Source organism: Physeter macrocephalus, unplaced genomic scaffold (genome assembly GCF_002837175.3).
Source record: "Physeter macrocephalus isolate SW-GA unplaced genomic scaffold, ASM283717v5 random_537, whole genome shotgun sequence".
NCBI lineage: Eukaryota > Metazoa > Chordata > Mammalia > Artiodactyla > Physeteridae > Physeter > Physeter macrocephalus.
Window position 1 is genome coordinate 21,249 of NW_021145961.1, and position 10,212 is coordinate 31,460.

At 50.7% G+C, this 10,212-nt stretch overlaps 1 protein-coding gene across 2 annotated transcripts; it reads right to left on the bottom strand.

Moving 5' to 3' along the window:
• Positions 1–1,669: 1,669 nt before the first annotated feature.
• RPL38 (ribosomal protein L38) lies at positions 1,670–6,030 on the bottom strand. 2 transcript variants are annotated; one of them, XM_007118909.3, is made up of 5 exons: positions 5,958–6,030; positions 5,713–5,746; positions 5,491–5,551; positions 2,492–2,614; positions 1,670–1,744 (listed from the first exon to the last, which is right to left on the bottom strand). In XM_007118909.3, exons 2-5 carry the CDS (start codon positions 5,713–5,715, stop codon positions 1,719–1,721), a joined length of 213 nt encoding a protein of 70 aa, XP_007118971.1. In that variant the 5' UTR covers positions 5,716–5,746; positions 5,958–6,030; the 3' UTR covers positions 1,670–1,718. The 2 variants fall into 2 exon arrangements, with proteins under 2 accessions (XP_007118971.1, XP_007118972.1); XM_007118910.3 differs by having other exon boundaries at positions 5,864–5,961.
• Between the last annotated feature and the right edge of the window lie 4,182 nt (positions 6,031–10,212).

Genomic DNA, 10,212 nt, shown 5'->3' on the forward strand with positions numbered 1-10,212 from the left:
ACTGGAAGCCGCTGGAGGCGCCCCATCTGGGTCTGTCGACAACTACTGAGCGCCCGAGGGCCCTTGTGCCGGAGGAAACAAAACCCGAACTCCTCAGGACTAGATTGAAAAAGGACCTCACATGCCTCGAATTCTTATAGGAAAAAAAGCCTACTAACGATCTCAGGCACTTGGGTACTTGGGCGTAGATCTCACTGTAAACCTCGGCCAGACCTTCCCGGGACGCCGGCGCTCATTTGCCGTAGTTTGGCGCCACCTCGTGGTGTGCCCGCACACCCGTGCCAAGAAAGACCCTAACCTCGATCGTAGCTCACTGGACTCTGAAACCACTGCAATGGGTACTTGCCATAACCTGCTGGGAACTTGAGTACTGGGAAAAGCACCCTGGCGACCCCCACTCAGCTGCCGGAGACTGGTCCTCGGGCTGGGGAATACTTCCTGGCCAAAGGGTAATGAGCCCACAGGACCTGTGCTGGGCTCGTCATTGTCACCTGTGTGGGAACTCTCATTTCAAGCTCAATGAATTACTTTCCCTGCTTAAAAATGTGTGCCTCCTAAAACACTCGGCCCTCCATACTGCTCTCTGTGGCGAAGGGATGGGGGCCTTCCATGAGGCAGGAGGGGTGCATGTCAGCGAACTGCCCTGCCACCGTGCAGACACTCGCTGGCCACAGGGACCAACGCCCACTGCTGAAGGCGATTTTGCCTTCTAAGTATTGCCCCATCTGTGCTTGACTGTTTCCTGTTTGGAGTCCTCCCTGGGATTGGTTAACTGGCGCAGGGGGAGCTGAGGTAGTTTCTCAAGATCATTCAAGTCAGCAAGTAGTGGAAGCAGGACTGGATCCCCAAGGAGCCAGGCCTGGCTGGGACCTACACCCCTACTCACGTTGGGATTTGGGCCTTCACGCACCTGTCTGAGCAGCGTGTCCTATCCTCACACCCACCACTGACTGTCTCAAGGTCTGGGGTCAGATCTCTGGCTCCTCCCTTTAAATGTCAACTGGATATCAGACTGGTCTTGGGGTTCCAGGGGCTCCTTTCGCTGGGCTAACATCCACTCATCTCCATGCTTAGCTCACAGGCTCCTTCTCAGAGCCCCTCATCTAAACTGTCCTCTCATCTGCGCTCATCTCACGGCACCAAGTAGCACTCCCGAGCTCCACTTAATCTTGAGTAGCACTTAGGAAACACACAAGAGTGAATTTTCATTCCTGTGCCTGAGAACACAAGTGTCTTAGTCGAGGGAGGGGAGGGAATCACCCATCCACCTCCGCACCAAGAAATATTTCAACATGGCAGACACAAAAGCGCCACCACCTCCTGATGAAGAGACGGCTTCATTTACTGCTATTTCCAAGAAGGCTAATCAACTCCTCCTTTTATCTATCATTTTCATGACCAGGGAGCTCATTTTACCTAAATGACTTTTACATCTCATGAGTGCAGACTGGCTTCACTTCCACCAATAATTGGTTCTTTTAACTGCCTATTTCCATCTACTTATTTTCAAACTTAGGCTTAAAAAAAAAAAAAAAAAAAAGATGGCTTTATTTGTCCGCTGGGACCACAGCCCAAGATTGGGGATGCAGCAACCAGGACCCCCATCCTATTCCCACCAGAAGCCATTCCAAGTAACACGCACACCCCCCATCCTCAAAGACAAAGGCCATTTTGAGAATTTTAAAAATTTTAATACAGTTCAAATCAGTGTGCGTGATTCATTTCAGCTCCTTCACTGCCAAACCTAGAGGAAAAGAGACACCAAAAGTAAGCCATTCAGAAGATTATTCATTTTATTTGAGTTACTACTGCTTGTCTGGATTTTGTACTTAAGCTAAAGAGGGCTCGCAAAGCTCAGAAATTAAGCCCACCAGGACAGTTTTACTTAAAACATTAACAGTTAGTGTTTGATAATGAAAACGTGCCCTCTCTCAGCCTTTCTGAAGATGTTCCCGTTAGGCTTACAAAGGCAGGTGGTGCCGGCTGACTTCTCACTGTGAAGCAGCCTTCAGAACCCCTCTGGGCTCCTGGGGCAGTTTCCTCCCAGCTGCCCTTTTGAGCCTTCCACCACCAGGACAGGCCCCTATGCTTAACTAACCTATGCTCATGGCCTGTTGTATTTAGTAAGTCTCTCAACCTATAAAAATGGGGGTCATCAATATACCAGCACCTACCTACCTTGTAGGGCTGTGGTGAGGATGAAATGAGTGACATAGAATAAGCATCAGCTGTTACGATGCTGCATTAGGAAAGCACTGAAGGGGGTGAAACAACCTTTCCTCTGGCCACGGAAGCGATTTCTGGTACGGGATCTAACCTCTGACAACCACACATATTCCTTGCACTACACCCACAGCAAAAGCAGATACTTAGACAAACCACAGAATGGACTTTCCTCATTCTGGGGAGAAGTCAAGAAACAAGATGGTGATACAGGGACCCTCCACATTCCAGGTTGTTCCCCCTCCCCAGGGGTTTCCGCCTCACTCACCTGGGGGCAGGGACTGCTTCAGCTTCTCTGCCTTCTCTTTGTCTGTGATGACCAAGGTGTAAAGGTACCTGCTACATCGAACTTTAAACTTCACATTATCCTTATTTTTCTTGATCTTGACCGCTATCAGAGACCAGAATGAACGATTAAACTGTACCACAGAAAAGAGAGGGCGCACGGTCCACCTGCTTTATAGTTCTGCAGGAAGTGGCACGTGTGACAGCTGTGCTTCCCTCCCTCCACCGCCCCTCTGTTCAAACAGAAAACAAGACGCCCCCGCCCTCCTCTGAGCTCAGTATTTTAAAATGTCAGAAATGTTCATTTCTCTTACATTAATACTCAAGAACCTGGAGCTTAATGTTTATATTTAAAACACAGGTAGTATCTGGTACACTGAACACATCTTAAAACATCCTGTGTCCATCTTATTATTATTATTTTTTTAAGGGATGAAAGTAGTTCATAAAGTAAGGAGATGGACTATCTGCTGAGATCAAGAACTTTCCACCACTCTTCTAGAAATAACTGCATATGGGATGCCATCGGGGGCGATGCTAAGGCTCTTCCTTCAGGACCGCCCTCCGACATAAGGAGCATCTACTGAAGCTTTCCCTCAAATTTGAGCAGAACACATTTTCTGGGCTCTTTATTGCTTTAAAATTCTATCTCAGGAACACAGCTCAGACAATAAAGAGCCCCAAGTGTGCTCAAAATTCAACAGTGCAAGGTTTGAAATTTAGCAAACAGTCTGGTTATGTACAACCATCAATGCATTTTTATGAGGCCGGCACCTACTCTGGCGGCAGGAAGACATCCGCTTCCCAGGTTACTCATTCAGGCACCTCGTTCCGACTTCTACAGCACCGTTAACTTGGACTCACAACCCACAGCTCCATCTCTGCCAATAACTGCTAAAGGGGTAGGACGTGTCACAGGAAGCAGAAGCTCTGTGGCCCTGCCCAAGGCACTGGTTGCCTTGGCTCACGTTTTAATAAATCAGGCACGATGATATTTACTCAAACCAACCTATTCTGCTATCTTAACAGTCCTCCCAAAGCTAAGTATACTGCGTCATCCCTAGTAACTACTGTACACCTATAAGCTAACTGAACCCTCGCAAGATAAGGCAGATGCATCTCTTAAAGATGTTTATTCAACATCATATGATGCAGCAATTCTACTTACAGGAATATACTCAAAAGCACAGAAAGCAGCAACAAGAGATGTTTGTACAACGTTCACAGCAACATTATTCACAAGAGCCAAAGGCAGAAACCACCCAAATGTCCATGGATGGATGGATAAACAAAATGTGGCCATGTCCACACAATGGATTATTTAGTGTTAAGGAGGAAATCCCAACAAATTCTCCAACATGGATGAATTTTGAAGATAACATGCTAAATAAAGTAAGCCAGTCATGAAAGGACAAATACCAGATGATTTCACTTACATGAGACACCTAGAAGAGTCAAACTGACAGAGACAAAGTGGAATGTGGTGGCCAGGGCTTGGAGGGAGAGAATGGAGACCTATTGTTTAATGGGTTACAGAGTTTCAGTTTTGCAAGATGAAAATTTCTGGAAAAGGATGGTTGCACTACAATATGAACATTCTCAAAGCCAGTAAACTGCACACCAAAAAATTTTATGTTTATTTTACAATTAAAACTATAAAGAAAAATTTAAAAGTTTATTCAAAAAACACTGAGCACCCTATCATATCCGGGGGAAGGTGACCCCTACCCTCACAGGTCACGGTCTAAAATCAAGCTCCCAAACAGAATTAAAATGCAAAGCAAGCTGATGGATTTGGTGTCACTTGCTCAAGGTGCTAAAGTCTCTAACAGATCATCTGATCTGATCCTTGCACCAGTCCTAGGAGACAGATGTCATCACCCCCTCTTCAACAGAAAGAAAACAGTGGGGTTGTGTTTACCTTGCTAAGGACAGCTACCTGCTGGTAGAGCTGGGATCTGAACCCAGGCAGTGACAGCAAATTCCCTGGCCTGGACTAAGGCCGACCTGATACATTTCCTTTGTGCACCACAGTATATACAAAAACACAAGCGCACTGTCACCCGCGGTCCCCACCACCCGTCAGGACAGACATTCCCACCAGATGCTACTTGTTCCCACAGGTGGTCACCAGTTCACACAGCACCAGGGGATCAAAAGCAACAACCTGTTTCAGGTAAAGGGGACACAAACATGACTCTTCCTGAAGCCCTGTGAACTCCCTAAAAGGCTCTCCTCCACGCCACTGCTTCACCCTACCACTGACACAGGGCGTCAGAGACGGTTGGTGCCTTAGCCCACCTTAAAGTCAGTCAGCCCGAAGAGTACTCCACTTTCACAAGTTATCCGATTTTCTCTTTAGCACAAATCTGGGAGGGAAAGAAAGCTATAAGGAGCAGCACAAAAAAGATGACTCCGGATTAAAGCAGTTCAAGATCTAGTATAAAGCACAAGCTCCCCAAATCTCCTTCAACTACAACAAAGGCACACCAGCAGAATTCCCTCCCACAGTGAGAGAGAACACACCGGCAGCTGGGGCTGGCACACATCCATCAAAAACTCGCTGTTCTATGTTTCTGATACATCAATTACTTTTTCCTTCATTTACAAGCTAGGACACTAACACACGTACAAGGGAAATGACTTAGTTCCTTGTGAGCAGGGCCTGTCCTCAGCCCATAGCCTAACATGCAGCACTAAGTCGGGGTTTATGAAAAGCGCATTTCCAGATTTTCCCAGAGCACCTACCATACATAGGAGGACACACACGAACAAAACACCTTAGGACGTTTCTTAAACGTTCAGTTAGCTAAAGAGGAGAACACACTGGCCAACCAGCTTTTCTTACGCGAGACCTGCTAAAACCACTGCTCCCCGACAGCGCACGCACAGGCTTAAGCAGCCGCCCGGCCCAGCGCCCGTGCAGGGGCGGCTACGCGCCAACGCGACCCTTCCCACTCGGTCGTCTAGACCCTCACTTACATTTGGCGTCCTTTCGCCTGGCTGTGAGCAGGAAGTCCTTGATTTCCTCAATTTTGCGAGGCTACAACACAAAGCAAAAAGAAACAACTGTAGAGATACGTTTTCTGGGATGGTCGAGCCCACCAGCCCCTCTCGGGGCTCGGGAGACCCTCGCACAGGCGCCCCTGCCCTCGCCCCTCGCCCCCCAACCCCGGAAAGGCCCCAGGCAGGGGTCGTACTCACCATGGCGACGAGGCGCGGAGAGCGCGGGCAGAACCTGCGGGAAAACAAGCGTCAGAGTCCATGAGATGCGGGGACCAGCGGCTACCCCGCTTCCCCTCCCCGCACCCCCGAAATGCCGGCCCCATCCCACTCCATCCTCCTCCCCCCGCACCTCTGATCCACGCCCGGGGTCCCCAGACGTCACGCGGCCGTGGATTACCACGGATTGCCCCCCACTCCCCACGTAGGGCCCGAGAAACACTCACCGTGAGTCAGCAGAAGTGAGGAGAACGGAAAAGAAAGAGACTTCCGTTTCCGGGCAGTTAAGCCCTCCCCCAGAGGAAGCTGGGTACGGTGTCTGCAACGGGTCAAGAATAACACAGGCGTTCGCCTTTCCCATTGCTGCGTCTCTCCCTAGATTAACAGCGCGGCTCCCCGAAAGCAATGGGCCACCTCCCTCCACCACTCCCTACCTCCTCTATCCTCCGGTCCAAACTCCACCTTGGCTTTGCTAGGTTTTATTTCGGATCCGGTTTGAAGACCTGTGTTAGGACTTATTATCTACTACTTTCATTAGACCTGTGTATTGGGCATCTACGCGGAGATTTTTTTTTTTTTCTTTTAAATGGAGGGACCCTCCTACGTACATTTTACAACCTCTTTCTAGGGGTTCCTCCCTTTTCCTTCTGGTCTCCTTTTCCACGGACATCTAATCTGTCATGGGCAGGGCCCTCTTGCTCCCCTCTTTTTATTTAACGGAGCTTTTCCACTCGCTGCTTCCAATTCCTTTAAGAACTGGTACCATAAAAGCAAGTTAAAACTTGGAATAGCTATAACGTTTATGGAACACTCACACCGGGCATCTCCTGTACTAGGCACTTTACCCATAGGGCCTCTGTGATCCTCGGGCGTGCTTGTGACGGGTGGCTCTGGTCGTTTGCCCCCGTCTTACCCGCAGAGAATGAAGGCGTGTCAGTTGCTGGGAGAGGTGAAGTCAGGACTCGAACCCACGCTCCCAGACTCTTGACCACCTCCTTACTTAGGCTGCGCGCCTGCAACGGGCTAGCAGCTCTGGGAAGGCAGCGTTCCCTTTGCCCCTTTGGTTCCTCGCAGCCTGCATCCCATCCCTGGTATTAATTTCTCAGCACAAATTTACCCTCAGCTCTTCCAGGACGTCTTTTCAGGCAGGCTCCGGGAAACCTGAGGTTATCGATTTTATTTTCACCCTCCACTTTAATTTTATTTTTAACCTCCTTACAAATGTCTACAGTTTATTATATTTGTTTCCTCCCCAATTTAATAACTGCACAACAGAATGTAATTGCCCTGTGCGCATTATTACAGAGCAGCTCACCTGAAGAGAAGAGTCCTTTACCATGAACTTCGCTTTGAACCCACTCCCTTCCCCGCTTCCCTCCCATGAGACAAGCCCAGGTTGAGCATTTTCCTAGAGATGCTGGAGATACAGGGAAGGATAAACCCGCAGTCCTTGCCCCTGGGAGATCACGAAATCCTCTAATTGTGCTAGACAGCCTTTTAAAAGAAGCCAAACTATGTTTCTGTGACTACAGATGCTTCTGGGTGTTTAACAAAGAGAAAAGTTAATTGGTAAGGGTTTAATGTGAGATTATCTGAAGGTCAGGATGCCTCAGCTCTGACCTGAGAAAGACGCTCTCAAATCCCCCAGCCTGACCTGACAGCCCCCCTCCATCTCAGGCTGATGCCTTTCTGGTCTTTTCTCCCCCACTGCACCGCCAAAAGCAACGACCTTTTCAGTCCAGCCAAGCGGTTTCTTAAGGGCACTTCCTGACCCCAGGCATCTGCCTGTACCCTCCCCTCTGACACTAAGTGCTGCTCTTCCGCAGAGCTCAGCTCCGCCCTCTCCTCTGGGCGGGACCCTGCACCTCTGCCTCCTGTCACCCGTCACTCATGCAGTAGTCACTCCCACGTGCCTTTCCGTAGACTGTGCGGCAATGTTAAACTTCTCATACATTTGCACCGACTTTTTTTATAAAGGCAAGAACGAGGTTCTGCATTCCAATGATAACTCTCAAAATGCAGTGTGGGGGCTTCCCTGGTGGCGCAGTGGTTGCGCGTCCGCCTGCCGATGCAGGGGAACCGGGTTCGCGCCCCGGTCTGGGAGGATCCCACGTGCCGCGGAGCGGCTGGGCCCGTGAGCCATGGCCGCTGCGCCTGCGCGTCCGGAGCCTGTGCTCCGCAACGGGAGAGGCCACAACGGAGGGAGGCCCGCGTACCGCAAAAAAAAAAAAACAAAAAAAATGCAGTGTGCATACATGTGCAGAGGTGCTTAGTGCTGACATGCAGGATCCTCGAGATGGTTGCAGCATCTGAGATCACTCACTATATGAAGGGTGGATAGATTGATGGAGGGATGGTTGGATGAATGAACGAAGGGCTGAAGAGAGGGAGGGAGGGAGGGAGGGAGTGATTAATTCGTACAAAGTAGTGCCTGGCACATAGTAGGTCCACAAAAATATTTGTTGAGTGAATGCCCAGTGCTTCTCCCCACTGGGACCTACAGGACAGGGACAGGGAGAGGGGCTGCACCTTCCTTTTGCCAGTGATCCCAGAGACAGATGCTTGCCTCTTGAACTGCATAAGAAGAGAACATAGATGTCTAGTAACAAAACACAGAGACATATTTTTTCAGGTACCAATGGCTTTCTCCGGCTCCCCCAGGGCGACAAATAGCAAAATAAACTGCAGCCACTGAAAGGTGAAGCAAGGAGCCTGGAGGGAAGGCTTCCCTCCTTTGTGGGAAGATGAGCCCCACATGTCACAGTGGAAACAAGGGCCAAAGCCCTGGCCCTGAGTGAGACAGCCTGCGTCTCTGGGTGGAGCCCAGGATGCCGCATTCGACAGAAGCTTCCCTGGTGATGCTGACACATGCAAGGCGGCAAACTCTACAAGGAGCCCAGGGTGGACCCCATAGGAGATGAAGACCCCCAGACTTGAGAGCAGGACATAGCGTGGACCAGTTTGCCATTACAGGTCAGCGTGAAGCGTGGAGGATGGGTGGAAATGTCTAAGACTGGTGGTCACAGGAATGGTGAGGGTTACTGTCACTGTCCAAGGACCGCGGACGAGGGTCTCAACCAGGGTGGCGTCTGTGTGGTCAGAGAGCTGGAGATGGACGCAGGGCACGTCTAGAGCTGTGGGAAGCGTTCATCCTCTCTCCTTCCCTTCCATCACCCTGCTGGGCCCAGGGCTGCCCAAATGGGCCCCTAGAAGCTAAGGCACATGGCCTCTGGCCCCCCCAGCAGGTACCTGGCCACCCCTGAATTTAGATTCCTCTTCAGCTTTTGGGGCATCTTGGAAGTAGGACCAGGAGTGGCCAAAAAAACTAGCACCGACTTCATGGGGCGGGGTGGGGGTAGGAACGTAGGATGGTCCCTTCCTACGTTCATGGTCTGAACGCTTAACTCTGTGCCAGGCCCCGGGCTGGGAATAACCAGGCTGGGGTTTGGTGTTTCATCCAAGCCAAGTCCCGAGCGGCAAGGGCTGTGCCTGGGGGTACGACGGGGGCCTCCTGGGGGTGCCAATGGGGGAGCTCAAGGTTTCTATAAGAGCCTGGAGGCAGCGGGAGAGGAGCGGCTCCCCGAATTGCCTTTCCCACTTTATGCTGCTCTGCAGGACTGGGCTTGTCCATGGCACGCATCATCCTGCAAAAATCCATGGCTGGCTCCAGGGGTTTTCCGGGGGAGGTCATACTACCTCTCTCTCTCCTCCCTCGGGTGCTGCTGTGAAGCCCAAATGGAACAACGAAAAAGCCATAGTCGGAGCCATCCTGCCTGACCCGGCCCGGGTCTGAAAATCCCCGCCCGGCCCTGGGTGTAGTTTCCATCAATGGCCACACGAGGGCGCTGAGGCCGTGACTGGAAACGGAAAGTGAAGATTCTGGCCCCTTCCTGCCTTGCATCCTAAAACCCCCGGCTGAGAGCACTTACATAAATTAGAGGTAATATTTGTATGGTATTTCATACCTGACGGGGTGCTCTCATATCTACCATGTCATGTAATTTCCAAGAGGCCCCCAAGAGACCCACGCCTTTGTCTGGCGGCAGGGCTGTCCTTTAAACCATCTTGGAAGGGGGTTGTTTATTAAACCTTAAAGGTTTTCAGCTGGGGAGAGTGAATCTGGTGACTTGGGAAAAGGTTGATGAGGGAGGGAAGGAGGCAGGGTGCGGGCACGGAGGCTGGTGCTTTTTTGGGGGGACACAAGAGGGCTAAAGGAACACAGGTTTCTCCCCTCCTCCAGCCCCCAAGGAGTCCAGGAGAATCTCAGGTGCTCCCGAGGGATGCAGGTTCAATATTCTCCCAGCTGCTGTGCTAAAAGCCACAAGGCATGGCTGGTCGGACTGGAACAGGGTTTCTCAAACTCGGCACTGCTGGCTTTTGGGATCGTTCTGTGTTTTGGGGGGAGGGGTGTTCTGGATATTGTAGGATGTTCAGCTCTCCCTGGCCTCTACCCACCAGACGCTAGACCCTCACAACTGTGAC